Here is a 15851-nt window from a genome sequence, read left to right as displayed (position 1 = left end):
TCGCTGGAACGGTGCCGGAGGTGCGTATAGGAAACATGAGGAAAGAGAAGGTGATGTGCTAGTAGTGGACACCCCCTTTAATGGCTTATTTACCCAGGCTGACAAACATTCTATGTACACAGAACAATCATTAATATGACCATTATTTTATCAGCAGCCCATCTCCTGATAACATGTGGACATATACAGCCAAAAACTATTATCTTTAAGCTTGCATAAAAATCATTGCACCGGAAGAACAAGTGTGTTGCTCCTATGTTGTATGAATGATGGTGCAAAAACTAACTTTTCCAGTGCAGTGTAGCATTGTAGATGTTCAGTTAAGGCTGCTTTCACACTAGCGTCGGCCCGACGCGCGTTGTGAAAATAATGCCCGATGTGGGCAGCGGAAGCAGTCTTACGACGCTTCCGCTGCCCCATTGTAAGGTCCGAGAAGGAGGGGGCGGAGTTTCGGCCGTGCATGCGCGGCCGAAAATGGCGGACACGACGCGCAAAAAAAACTTTACATGTAACGTTTTTTTGTGCCGATGGTCCGCCAAAACACAACACAACCATCGCACGACGGTTGCGACGTGTGGGCATATGTCGCAATGCGTCGCTAATGTAAATCTATGGGGAAAAAACGCATCCTACGGACAACTTTGCAGGATGCGTTTTTTTCTCCTAAACGACGCATTGCGACGTATGCAAAACATCGCTAGTGTGAAAGTAGCCTTAGCTGCATCTGTTAAATAGTCACATAAGATTTATGGCAACTTTCACACAAAATTGTGACTGCAGCTGTGGAGTATAGTGCAGGATTTAACAAAAGATTAGTAACAAAAAGAAAAACACATTGACTTAGAAAATAGATGTAGAACTTTTCTTATATTTAAACATTAAAAAGACGTTCTAAAGTGAACCCACATCTTCAAGCAATATTTAATACAACATGTGACAAAGCAGCCATTCCAGGAACAATGGAAACACTAAACTTTGTGTTACTAAGCAGTTACTAAACTGCTAATGTTTGTGAAGGTGCCAATCTTTTATTATACGTTTACATATAAATGCAAAGAAGAAATAGGAATTGCACTTTTGTTGAGCCCATAATAATATAACTGCTGACTTTGTGGCATCATTAGGACTGACAACACTGCAAGATAAAACATTCAATGGTTGTCACCAAATGTTACCAAGGAACTGATACTGTGATAGTTTTGGACACTTTGCGAGTATCTTAACTTACATCCTAGTAGGTGTTTGATTCAAGCGCAGAGAAAAGAAAAAAAATGGATTTAAGTTTTTTTCTAATTTCTGCAAAAATAAAAATAACCAAAATAGGTTAAGGAAATAAGAACTACCTGTGTTTTTTTAACTCCCAGGCCTAATGCTTTTGATGATCCAAGGTGACATGATGAAAAAATGCACATTATTTCAGCAATCAATCAGTGGCCACTAGCTGAAAAACTGACATTAATGGTCAGCACTGAGCAATTAAGTGACCATGTGCTGGCATCTTGTCAACAAGCACTGGAGGGGATGCAGGGTCTTGTGAAAAGGATGTTCTGCACAAAGTCTATTGCACAGGGACTTCTGCACAGGGACTACTGCACAGGGTCTTCCGCACAGGGTCTTCCACACAGAGTCAGCTAGACGAGTTCCACTCAATTTCTGTTTTATAACCTTTGTGGATTTTATATTTTAGAAACTGCACAACACCTTGAATTACTACTGCAGCAGTTATATGATACGAGAATTAGGTAAGACTTCTGCCCACAGGCTGTTGGAAAAATTGTCGGGAGAACCGCAAAGTGCACTACAGTCATTAACGATTATGGAAAACTATGTATACTTTATTATGCTATTTATAAGCCTGGGGCCAGGATTGGAATGATAGAAAGAAAACCCACATGAACAGGCAGTTATGGAATGCTTGACATTGCACATGCTGCTTTCCTTGGTTACCTGCAGTTCGGCTCACATGGCTTTATTTATATTTTTATCTTTTTGATAAATGTAGGAAGGGCCCCCTGCTTTGTTAAAGAGCTCGCAGTCTTGCAAGTAAAGCTTCAACTTCTGGAATTGACTCTGCCTTGACAGCAGTGCTGTGACCTGCCCCTTTGTCTTTATGCCCTTCTGACTTGCACACCTCTTTTCTAGCGGTAACCTTGCTTCTTGTTGCAGAAGCATGAGATTCCAACTCATAACTGAGTTCCTTAGCAACTGGAGCCCTTGCAGCTGTAGAGTGGATATTTGGTCTTGAACGTGATCTCTCAAATTGAGGTTTTTGGTTTTCTGTGAAAAATAGAAGTAAAATTCTAGGTTATTAAATTGAATTAGATTTTAAATATACATTGCATTATATTTCCAATTTATTGAATGTGGAAAAGGTAATTTAACGCTTAAGCTGAAAGTGGGAGGAAAAGCAAAAATATGTATTAAGTGAATCGGCATAGAGGGGAAAAAGGTAGAGGAAAATATATAGTGCTATTAAAAAGGCAGTCTAGGAAAAAGCGATTTTGTAAAGTAGTTGTTTATAGGTGGATCTGGCCCGAAAGGGGAGGATATTGATGGCGGTAATACATTTTTATCAGGGTAATTTGCATTTGCACATAAAATAGGTCTGATAAAGAGAACGTATCAGCGGTAAATATATTTTATTTTCTTTTGCATCTATTACGAAGAATATGCAGCCTTGTCTTCCTGGTTATAAACTCTCCGTGTCGGGAGGAAACTTTACATTTGCAATGAAATGAGCACCGCAGTTTAATGTTCCCAAGAAATCTATTTTCCTCCATTGTGATCTTTTTCTAGAAAGCGACTATTAAGAGACAAAGATCTTGACTTATCACAAGTGCGGAAAGAGACGGCCACACCGGCGGATGATTAAGTGACTTTCTGAGGCTGACTCCTCAAATCGTTAGTGCTCATTTTCAAGAATGATCCCTCCCAAAGATATGCAGGCTTCTTAACATTGGCATATTCAATATTCAGGCAACCTTGAGCAGGGGGATTGAAAATGTCTTGAGAAACTTGATATGACATTTAAAGTTTTTCGGTTATCGGCTGAAAGATGTCCTATCATCTCAATAGTAATGACTTTGGAGCACAGGCAGTCACTCATGACAGTGTGGTTTATGCGAGAGCTGAAAATTCCTACTGAAAACAGCTTGTACATTAAAAGGTGGTTGCTGAAGATATTTACTGCATTGTCATTTTTTGACCACGGGCTCACAATGATGGATGAGTATGTTACACACAATCTTGACAATTACCAACAGAACGTCCGCTGTTTGGTTATAAGAAAATAGGGATAACACATTTTCAATTGTAAAATATGATATGTAAAATTTAACTAGCATTTGTTGAAACGGGAGAAGACTTCCCAGCAGAATATTGGTGGTAATAACCATGTCCAGTATATGGTCTTCATTTAACATACATAGAATACATATATTACTGTCATCTAGAGAAATATATACTATGGGGAAAGATATCCGATTAGGTTAGTGGATGTATAGAAAGGTAATTTACTTGACTTATATTTTACTAATTTTTCAAGGATAACATCAGAGCAAATAAGAATCATGTAGTAAATACATCTTATGTACCTGTAAAATTAAACTCCAGCTTTATGGCAAATATTACGTTTTATAGATTTTCCAATCTTGTTTAAAAAGAGATGTATAGTAAAATCTCAATATCCTGGCACATTTGAGACTGGACAGATGATGGCTCAGTAAATGCTTCTTACAATATAATGTTGTTCACATTCAATCAAAGGCGATATAAGTGTTTCCACCACGTAATTTGCACAAGAAAACCTCTACCATTTGGTAACACTAGATTCCAATAGCGTGAAGACCATTTTTGGCAATTCCAATCTATATACAAGCAACATGTGCAACTTTACAATAATGGAGTAAATCCCCCCCAGGTAGGCCAAACTGGTCATCAAAAATGCTCCTGGACATCAGGATCTCTCATTCAATGGTTCTTTTATTTAAGTCATAATAAAGTTTTCATCCTCTTAATAATATATTGCAATCATATAATATAGCATTTTGTCTTTCTACCCAAATATTCTCTTTTGTCTGCTATATGTAGAAACAGGAAGTCTCTTTTCTCTACATGACTCATTCCCCTCTTCAACTTCTGACAAAGCTGCTCCTCTTCCCCTTGCCAATCACATTTGCAGTGACTCATGACTTGTGCAGAGAAAACTGAATTTCTGATTCAACATAGAAAGATTCAGCTAGTCAGTTTTTAATCACGTGATGTCATATACCTAATGAAATACAAAGAATTAACTGGGTAGAAAGGCAAAATGAGCAATTGTAAGTACACAGTGCTATACAACATGATGACTACAATATTTTAAGACCATAAAAACTTTGATGGGAGTGCTTCTCTAAAGGGATGCGTTTCAGTTTACAATTAAGCCTTTATCAAGAACACTGCTTTGACAAAGCTATGAATGGGATATACTGATGTTCAAGATTACTTTTCCATTTGTCAGCCAAAGAGAATTACCAGATTGCTTGACAAGCAATGGATTTAGAAAAAGTTCTTCTAGCCCGGCATCCAACAAAGTAACTAATATTTAACATAGATGCCCCACACTGATAGATATATACCGTGTATATATATATATATATATTATGCTTAACATTAAAATTTGCCTTTGGAATTTTGCGTTGGATAAAGGGGTTGTCATTTCAAATGTATGACCCTTTACTTCCTGCCCGTACATTTCACCACGTGTCAAAACATAACAATCAGTGTTGTTCACTTTATTAGTTAGTGTTCAAACACAGTGAAACTTTTCCAAAAGACCACGTCTGATGTTCAATGCATTTTATGTAGCACATTTTCAGTTTCTTTAATGGCCATGTATATTGGCAGTTTGCTTGACAGGATGTTTTTTTCAGTTCAATATTGGGTGTTTATCACAAAGTTTTTGTTGGATATATGGAGAGAGGAATTGACAGTTCAGCACTAGACTGAGGAAGCTCGGCACAGAGAATTAGTATGAAAAAAAAGGAAAAATTAAAAATGTGGGTTCAAAATAATATTAAGATTTGAATTATTGTATAAATTACTACTGCTTACTAAAACATACACTGGCCTGATTTACAGTATCAACGCTCAAAGCCATTGTATCTGAAAGAATGGTGTCAGCTTCCGAGTCATGACGTGTGAGACGGATCAATGAACATTCTAAGTAGGGAAGAGGCAGAAAACAATGCCAAATCAGATTTGGCATGGCTTGTAGCTTAAACCTATTTCATTAACAGGGAGCAAGACAGTTTGAGTACATTTTACTCAAGTAAACTTCTAACAATGTCATTTTATGACATTTCTGAATTTCCCCTTAAGGTACCTTCACACTGACCAACTTTCCAACGATAACGATAGCGATCCGTGACGTTGCAGCGTCCCGGATAGCGATATCGTTGTGTTTGACACGCAGCAGCAATCTGGATCTTGCTGTGATATCGTTGGTCGGAGCTAGAAGGCCAGAACTTTATTTGGTCGTCAGATCGGCGTGTATCGTTGTGTTTGACAGCAAAAGCAACGATGCCAGCAATGTTTTACAATGGTAACCAGGGTAAATATCGGGTTACTAAGCGCAGGGCCACGCTTAGTAACCCGATATTTACCCTGGTTACCATTGTAAAAGTAAAAAAAAAACAGTACATACTCACCTTCTGATGTCTGTCACGTCCCCCGGCGTCCGCGCTGCTGCTCAGAGCTTCCTGCACTGAATGTGTCAGTGCCGGCCGTAAAGCAGAGCACAGCGGTGACGTCACCGCTCTGCTTTAGGGCCGGCGCTTACAGTGCAGGGAAGCGGACGCCGGGGGACGCGACAGGCACCGAAATGTAAGTATGTACTTTTTTTTTTTTTTACATTTACACTGGTAACCAGGGTAAACATCGGGTTACTAAGCGTGGCCCTGCGCTTAGTAACCCGATGTTTACCCTGGTTACCCAGGGACTTCGGCATCGTTGGTCGCTGGAGAGCTGTCTGTGTGACAGCTCTCCAGCGACCACACAACGATGAAACAGCGACGCTGCAGTGATCGGCATCGTTGTCTATATCGCTGCAGCGTCGCTTAATGTGACGGTACCTTTACACTTATACTAGATACTATCTAACAAACCAGCCATTAGCCGGTCTGGCTACATTAGCTCACTGAAATGCTGTAAGTAAGCACAGTTAACTTCCACCAATTAATGACCAATTAACCCGAGCCTAAAACATGAAATGGGTAGAAATAAGATGCAATGCAGTGCTGAAAAGAAAGAGAAAGCTATAGATCATCCTATGCTGCATTTAGCAGATTCATGACCTTTGATCTATTACATTAACCCTGTGCATCCTTTGGAGAAATTCAAGCTTCTGGTATTCATAATAATGACTTTTTCCAGAGTATACTGAATACAATATGAGCACACATCATCATAAAGAAGGCAGAAATGGAAGCATGAACCAGCCAAATGCGATAAAGAAATGAATTTCATCCACACGTCGTAGGGGCTCGCAGAATATTGGTGCGGTAATGAGCAGTGGGCAAAGAAAAGGGTTACATTTTTTTCATTAAAATTGTGTAGATTTTGAAAAAGTCATGCCTTTGAAAAATAATGCTATTACAGGAAATGCTGCTTTATTGAAAGCCGTGCTCTGCGTGAACAAGTAATTAATAGAAAGGTTAAATCTATTTACATTGCTAGGTGAGGAAAGTTATATAGACATTTTGCATAATTGGCTTGTGACTTTTTAAAAATGCAGTTATAAATAGTGCTTACAATGCTTCATTAACCTATAATTGAATTACAAATTTAAGATCTGGTCTTGCTTGTGTAAGGAAAAACTACTTTCTGATAAGGAAAAAAATAAATAAAAGTGATGCTAATTCTTATATTCTTGGACAAACGCAGCACAGACTTAGAAATACTCCACTTCCTCACAAGATATTCTTAAACACGGAAATTGTAAGATATCAAATAGTCTAGTGAAACTACTTTCATCCAGCATTAATGGTATCTTACGTGCGTCAGAATACTAGACTATTGGATGGTTGGGAAGAATTTATAAAATATACTTGCAAGAGCAGGTATCACTGAGGAAGGCAGCACAGATTTGATATTGAAGCAGAGGAGCCATATCATTGCGTTTAGCCGATCAGTCTTCTATTTTTAGTTAAAATTAAAATGATCATGAAGCTCTGTGCTGGATAATCAGATTTAACTTTTTCTATACATGTAGCACAACCAGCATGATCATTTAAAGGGGTCTTCCCACAAAAATGACTAGGAAATGCAATCACTTAATATTTGCTTGGGTAAAGACTACTGAAATCCCCACCAAACCATGAAAAATAAAAGCTTTCATTGTTCAAATCAAAGTTTTAAAAAGGGATTGTCACTTTTCTGCATTCCGTTTCAGAAAGAGAGAGGACATGATGTTGAAACAAAAGATAAATTGCCACTGGTGTTTTGTATTAGTGTGTGGCTAATTTCTGGAGATACTGTGTAGAATTGTTGGGCATCATTAGTTTAGAGATGGTACTGAAAGCAAAACCTCCTAATAGTTTATCTAATAGAGGCTGTATAGAAAGAAAAGATGAGGGAAATGGGGATGAATTCCTGAGGAAGCCCAAAAGTAAGAAGAGAAGACTAAGAGCAGCCAGCAAATAATATACCAAAAGAGCAAATAAAGAGCTATTAAGAGAAGCGAAAGAGGCATGTTTGAGCATGATGAAGTGGAGCATAGCAAGGAGGAGTTTGTGGTCCAAGGTGTCAAATTCTGCAGATAGATCAGGAAGAGTCAAAAGACTGTAGTTACCATAAGATTTAGCGGTTAGTAGATCATTAGAGACTTTACTCAGGGCAGTTTCTGTAGCGTGAAAACTCTGGAAACCATATTATAGAGTCAAGAGAGTTACCTGAAAGAGCGAATAAGACCAAGCGTTCCAGGGGTTTAGAGATTAAGAGACGATTGGAGACATGTCCGTAATTAGCAGAAAAGGACAGGTCAAAAGAATTGTTTACTTATTAATTGGGTTATGATGCCATGTTTTAACCCCTTCATGACCTTGGGATTTTCCGTTTTTCCGTGTTCGTTTTTCGTTCCCCTGCTTCCCAGAGCCATAACTATTTTATTTTTCCGTCAATATGGCCATGTGAGGACTTATTTTTTGCGAAACAAGTTGTACTTTTGAACGACATCATTGGATTTAGCATGTTGTGTACTAGAAAACGGGAAAAAAATTCCAAGTGCGGTGAAAATGCAAAAAAAGTGCAGTCCCACACTTGTTTTTTGTTTGGATTTTTTGCTAGGTTCACTAAATGCCAAAACTGACCTGCCATTATGATTCTCCAGATCATTACGAGTTCATAGACACCTAACATGACTAGGTTATTTTTTATCTAAGTGGTGAAAAAAAATTCCAAACTTGGCTATGAAAAAAAAAATTGCGCCACCCCCTTTCGCCCCATTTAAAATAAATAAATAAAAAATCAAACCTACACATATTTGGTATCGCCACGTTCAGAATCGCCCAATCTATCAATAAAAAAAAGCATTAACCTGATCGCTAAACAGCATAGCGAGAAAAAAAATCAAAACGCCAAAATTAAGTTTTTTTGGTCACCGCAACATTGCATTAAAATGCAATAACGGGCGATAAAAAGAACATATCTGCACCAAAATGGTATCATTAAAAACGTCAGCTCGGCACGCAAAAAATAAGCCCTCAACCGACCCCAGATCACGAAAATTGGAGACGCTACGGGTATCGGAAAATGGCACAATATTTTTTTTTTTTTTTAGCAAACTTTGGAATTTTTTTTACCACTTAGATAAAAGAGAACCTAGACATGTTTGGTGTCTATGAACTCGTAATGACCTGGAGAATCATAACTGCAGGTTAGTTTTAGCATTTGGTGAACCTAGCAAAAAAGCCCCCCCCCAAAAAAAACAAGTGTGAGATTGCACTTTTTTTGCAATTTCATCGCACTTGGAATTTTTTTCCCGTTTTCTGTTACACGGCATGGTAAAACCAATGGTATCGTTCAAAAGTACATCTCGTCCTGCAAAAAATAAGCCCTCACATGGCCATATTGACGGAAAAATAAAAAAGTTATGGCTCTGGGAAGGAGGGGAGCAAAAAAACGAAAACGAAAAAAGCTCCGGGGGTGAAGGGGTTAAGTGCTCCAACCATGAAATAGAAAAAGGGATTCAAGGTAAAAGTTTTATTTCTTTCCACACCATAGTTGCTATTAATGAGGAAGTGTCCAGTGAACTTAGACCTAATCCATCCAACTTAGTTTGATAAACACGATGTCAACAGGACACCGGAAGTGTATGACAGTGTCAGTCAAGGTAAGGTGGGTAGGATTAGCACCGAGATAATAAAAAACATCATAGCAAAGTTGACTCCAGAAATCCGAGTATTTTAAACAAAAAGATTAAAGGTATCTCTAAAAATGTTTTGGAAACAGGGCTGTGGAGTTGCTAGGCTAAATCTCCGACTACAATTTAGACTCCTCAATTTCCATGACCCTGACTCCAACTCCACGACTCCCTCATACATGGCTCATGTTTAAGTTTAAGTGACAAATTTACTGTGGTAAAATGGTAACATCAGATTTTAATCATTATTATGATACAACAATCAAGCAATTTAGATAGAACATAAAATATATTTATTGGAATGCAACTTTAGAACAAAAAACTTTTTCATATTTACAATTTATTATACACACTGCAGTAAGTGTAAAAAAGTTTTCAACAAAAAAGTACTGAATAGCATTTGTGCAGTCTATGAATTTGTTGAGAAATAGTATCGCCTCCATCAGATCCTCCTTCATAGATGACCTCATATCTGACCTAATTATTTTAAGGCTAGAAAACAACCTATCTACACTAACTTGGGTAAGTGGCAAAGCAGTAACCACATGGGCAACATCTCTAACAATTTCAGGGTATAAAGGAATTGCCTCGTGTAGTCAGTTTTGATGAACAAATGAAATCGTCTACTTCTTTGAGAGCAAGCGAAAAACATTGCTGAAATATGATCAATCTGTTTTCTATGGGAGTGGAATCTTTTTCCATGCAGCAATGCTTTGCCTGCTCCATGACGTTCAAATACTTGTCGAAATCAAACTCCTCATCTGATGAGGATGAAGGAACGGCAGCAGCAGCACTAGCAGGACCCGTACCCTCTTGCTCTTGGCTGTCCTGTAGCTCATCCTAACTGCTACCTCAATCAAAGCTTCTTTTCCTTTAGTAAGCTGTTGATCATCCAGCAATATACAATGACTCTGGTCCACATAAATAGCTGCTAGAAGAGTTTTATTTTCTAATAGCAGTGTCTCTCGCTGTTTCATTGAAGCAGCAATGCCATCTGCGATTAAACCTCCTCTTTGGGACAGGCAAAACAACACGCTCTTCTACTCCTTTATAAAAATGCCAGGAGTTAAATCCTCAGCTTGTAACTTTTTAGTCACTGTAAATGGGTGATGAAGAAATTCCTTCAATTCAGCCACCTGTGTCCACTAACCTTCATGTAGTGTTACCTGAGGGTTGGCCATATCTACAAGGAAGGGTTTAAGCTTAAGCAATCACTCAATCGTTAAATAGGTGCTGCCCCACCGAGTGGCCTGATCCACAATTGCCCTTTTTCCAGCACGTCTCTTCAAGATGAAATCAATTTTAGGGGTTCTGGCAGCAATAGCCAATTTCCTCACTTTGCTAATCAGAGTTCCAGCATGTCCCTCTTGAAGACTCTCTCTTATTGCCAGCTGCAACATGTGCACAACACAGCACATGTGATGAATAGGAAGGAGGTGTGAAGCAGCTTCAACATCATCTAATTGTAAAGAATCATTTTGCTGTTCTTCTGTAGTAATATCTGTTTTTTCCTCCGTTATGGGAACAGAACTGTGGCCTTCCATCTCCAACATACTGAATGTGAAATGTTCCGCTAGCTGCTGTTCACCTTCCTTATTCTCATTCATCAGCTTAATTGTACTTATCATGTTTGCAGAATTATGAGTTACACTAGCAAGAACCTGTTTTATTAGTTCATTATCTTGCACAACTTTTTCCACTAAGATGTGGATAAACTGGCTGCTGTGAAGAGCTTTAGTATCTTTTACTGCCAGTGTCTTAGTAACAATTTTTGTTATCACAAACATATCCAACATTGATAGCAAAATAGTTCACTCTGTGAGGTGTGCAGGCATCCATTTTAAGAAATGCAAAACATCCCTTGATAGTCTTTAAGATATTCCTCTTGGTTAAGGGTTTATTCAATCACTAATTTTCTAATACTTTTTCTTTCAAGTAAAACACCAAGTTTGTGGGACATTTCTCCATTAAGGACTGTAAAAGCTGGTCGTGCATATAATGATAATGGTACATTGTCCTTTACAACAAGCTCGATGAGCTGTCTTTCAAACACATCTTCTGTTATTGTTGCAGTAACTTTGTCACTTACAAAATATCTTGTAACTGATGTTTGAGACGCTCTTTCCTCCTCCTTCGCCTGGTGGGAAGTGCTGGTCTCTGGTTTCTTAGTGCTGCTGTGATCTTTTCCAATCACAGCTTTGCAAGTTTATGGGTGGCAGCGTTGTAAATGTCTTCTTAGATTGGAAGCTCTTGAAGGAGCATTTTTATCACTGCCTGAGTATGCACTGATTTTGGCAACACAGCATTTGTTTTCATCTGGGTCACTTATACACCGACACACAAAATGTTTTTTATCTTGAGTCACTGTAAAATGCTCAAGTACAGCTGACTTCATAAGATGCTTCTTAGACATTTTGTAATTATGTAAATTCGCTCTCAAAATATTTTTGTCCTGTAAAAAATAAGGTATATTGTAATTCTTGCAAGAATAGGGAATCATGCACTGTATAATTTAGGACATAAATAAAACAATCCTTGCATAAATTAATAGGACAGATAATAAGTATAAAGCTAGTAAAATATGATAGCTTTATGCTGAACTTTCAATGTCAGGCTTGTCTCAGTGTACAGCTCACTAAATGCTTCACATCATATTTCTTCACAGTCTATGAAGAGGGGAGGAGGGAGGGAGCGTTTGTGCTGAATCATATTGCAGAACATGCACACACACAAATATATATGCTCTCATCGATCCTGTTACTGTATTTCCAAATTTGAGATGTTATAAAACAGTTTTTCCCCTTTGTATTCTATGTACAGTGCCTACAAGTAGTATTCAACCCCCTGCAGATTTAGCAGGTTTACACATTTGGAATTAACTTGTCATTGTGACATTTGGACTGTAGATCAGCCTGGAAGTGTGAAATGCACTGCAGCAAAAAAGAATGTTATTTCTTTGTTTATTTTTTTTTTAAATTGTGAAAAGTTGTTTCAGAGGGTCATTTATTATTCAACCCCTCAACCCACCAGAATTCTGTTTGGTTCCCCTAAAGTATTAAGAAGTAGTTCAGGCACAAAGAACAATGAGCTTCACATGTTTGGATTAATTATCTCTTTTTCCAGCCTTTTCTGACTATTTAAGACCCTCCCCAAACTTGTGAACAGCACTCATACATGGTCAACATGGGAAAGACAAAGAAGCATTCCAAGACCATCAGAGACAAGATCGTGGAGGGTCACAAGGCTGGCAAGGGGTACAAAACCCTTTCCAAGGAGTTGGGCCTACCTGTCTCCACTGTTGGGAGCATCATCCGGAAGTGGAAGGCTTATGGAACTACTGTTAGCCTTCCACGGCCTGGACAGCCTTTGAAAGTTTCCTCCCGTGCCGAGGCCAGGCTTGTCCGAAGAGTCAAGGCTAACCCAAGGACAACAAGGAAGGAGCTCCGGGAAGATCTCATGGCAGTGGGGACATTGGTTTCAGTCAATACCATAAGTAAAGTACTCCACCGCAATGGTCTCCATTCCAGACGAGCCCGTAAGGTACCTTTACTTTCAAAGCGTCATGTCAAGGCTCGTCTACAGTTTGCTCATGATCACTTGGAGGACTCTGAGACTGACTGGTTCAAGGTTCTCTGGTCTGATGAGACCAAGATCAAGATCTTTGGTGCCAACCACACAAGTGACGTTTGGAGACTGGATGGCACTGCATATGACCCCAAGAATACCATCCCTACAGTCAAGCATGGTGGTGGCAGCATCATGCTGTGGGGCTGTTTCTCAGCCAAGGGGCCTGGCCATCTGGTCCGCATCCATGGGAAGATGGATAGCACGGCCTACCTGGAGATTTTGGCCAAGAACCTCCACTCCTCCATCAAGGATCTTAAGATGGGTCGTCATTTCATCTTCCAACAAGACAACGACCCAAAGCACACAGCCAAGAAAACCAAGGCCTGGTTCAAGAGGCAAAAAATCAAGGTGTTGCAGTGGCCTAGTCAGTCTCCTGACCTTAACCCAATTGAAAACTTGTGGAAGGAGCTCAAGATTAAAGTCCACATGAGACACCCAAAGAACCTAGATAACTTGGAGAAGATCTGCATGGAGGAGTGGGCCAAGATAACTCCAGAGACCTGTGCCGGCCTGATCAGGTCTTAGAAAAGACGATTATTAGCTGTAATTGCAAACAAAGGTTATTCCACAAAATATTAAACCTAGGGGTTGAATAATAATTGACCCACACTTTTATGTTTAAAATTTATAAAAATTTAACTGAGCAACAAAACTTTTTGGTTTGTAAGATTTATGCATCTGTTAATAAATCCTGCTCTTGTTTGAAGTTTGAAGGCTCTAACTTATTTGCATCTTATTAAACCTGCTAAATCTGCAGGGGGTTGAATACTACTTGTAGGCACTGTATAGTGTATATAAGTTATCAGGGCATCTAATTTCTCCAAACATGAGCTAAGAGGAAAAACAAACTAAAACATCAAGCATACAGAGACAACATATACTGGACTATTGATTTATGCACAGTTTATTGAAAGTTTAGATATGCTTTAGGAAGTTCTTACTTTCTTTAATCCTGCTTTCCTGTTCACTCCAGAAGTTCTGAGATGAATGCAGGTTTTCCTTCCATGTGTGTTTGTTATTTTTTCATCTTACCTGTAGAGGAGGAGCCTCACTACTTATCATGAACATAAACTGCAGCATAGATTAATCTCAGCTAAAAGTCTAGACCTTAGATCAGGAATAGGATAGACATTTATAGGACATTTCACAACTTTCCCAAATTCTTATGAAAAAAATATTCCCCACAAACTGCATTGAACTACTGTACCCAATTTATTATATATTTTAGGAGTCGATCCATTTTATACCAACTCCACAGGCCTGATTGGAAATCCAGATGTATTGTTTCCAACAGTAATAAATCTAGCCAAAAATCAGTTATTGTGCACTAAAATCAGTAGAAACACATTCTGTTTCAGTCAGTTCTCACTATGCAGATAGGTAACATGAAAAAATGCATATTCTACAGCCACCCAGGTCAGCTATTGACAACCTCTGAAAAGTGTCCCTCTGATTGGTAGATCTCTTTAAATTGCATAATGTGATATTACTTTCACCTTCGTGATGAAGACAATCATGTATCTGATCAAATAGAAATGTGTAATTTCAGTCTTATCTCCATGCATGCATTAACAGGCATGTGTTACATGACAACTACAACTCTGACCAGGGTGGATAAAAATCAATGTTTTTTTAAAAAAATCAAAAAAATCGGATTTTTTTTATTTAAATCGGATTTTTTTGATTTAAATCAGATTTTTTTCAATAAACTGCTTTTTGAGGAAAATATTTTACCATCCAAAGGTTCTTCCATCATGAGATAAAGCTGAGTTGTTTAACTCAGTAGAATAAAGGCTGTATATGTGTAACATTCACAATGCCATGCTCTTCCAGAGGTTTCTGTAGGATGCTGACTATCCAACAAGTTTGGGCATGTCAACTGAATGGAAAAAGAAACTAAACCAAAAGTGAAACCAAGCTAGAAGTGTGGAATTAAAGGGGCAGTTTGAACAAAATGTGGAGGCTATTAATAGTTTATACAATTAAGACATGCTGCTTTTAAACACCTACCTATTGCCATATAGTAAAACAAAAAAGATTTTTACTTACTTTGGGGTCCCCCCCTCACCCTGGCGTTAGATCGTTGCCCCTAGTTTCGTCCGTGTAACTATGGGCGCACATGCGCACTGCTCTCACTTCTCATTTTAATCGTGATTTATATTAAAAAAAACCTTTTGATTTAAATCAGTGATTTAAATCATGATTAAAATCATGATTTAAATCGATCCGATTTAAATAGAAAAAAATCTTTTGATTTAAATCGTGATTTAAATCATGATTTAAATCGGCGTGATTTAAATCAATCCACCCTGACTCTGACAGAATACTGAAAACTGCGGCTAATTGGCGGCAGAGGTCTTGTGTTATAACAATGTCCCATGATCGCTTGAGGATACATGGCTGCCATCAGAGGAGCACTGCTGGTATGGGAGGTAACAATGCAGTGTTCATATTTTATGATGGGCAGTAGACTATTAAAAAGGGGTTGTTGTTTGGTGGAGTGAATACTATTGACAATACGGTCATATAAACCCACAACACAGTATTTCAGAGGATCACCCTCCAGAAGCCAGGTTTTTCAGCTGTGCAGTTCTTGGTGAGGAGCATGAGTATTTGTAAGCCTGACTCTCATTATTAGATTTAGTAATTATTCTCATCCCATCTACATCTTTTAGGGCATAATTTCCCTTTAACTGAGTATTACAAACGTGACCAAATTAGCATTTTAATGAGATGTTGATGGAGAATTCATACTTCTGGGCTACATTAGTAACAAACTGACCAAATCATAATGGTAATCAGGCCACATTAAATAAAATCCATT

The 15851-nt window shown here is 38.4% G+C and overlaps 1 protein-coding gene across 3 annotated transcripts in view; it reads right to left on the bottom strand.

The window, feature by feature from the left end:
* Positions 1-393: 393 nt before the first annotated feature.
* DIAPH3 (diaphanous related formin 3) overlaps positions 394-15851 on the bottom strand; it is a 766072-nt gene continuing 750614 nt past the window's right edge. For 2 of the 3 annotated variants that reach the window (XM_077297277.1, XM_077297276.1), the window contains one exon: positions 402-2277. In XM_077297277.1, the coding sequence (XP_077153392.1) occupies positions 2021-2277 (257 nt within the window). In that variant the 3' untranslated portion in view covers positions 402-2020. Of the gene's footprint in view, positions 2278-15851 lie in introns of all 3 variants that reach the window. The other variant, XM_077297278.1, reaches the window with a different exon arrangement.

The sequence above is a fragment of the Ranitomeya variabilis genome, chromosome 3, assembly GCF_051348905.1.
Source record: "Ranitomeya variabilis isolate aRanVar5 chromosome 3, aRanVar5.hap1, whole genome shotgun sequence".
NCBI lineage: Eukaryota > Metazoa > Chordata > Amphibia > Anura > Dendrobatidae > Ranitomeya > Ranitomeya variabilis.
The sequence above is the reverse complement of the archived record's forward strand: the minus strand, read 5'-3'. Positions and strand labels throughout refer to the sequence as shown.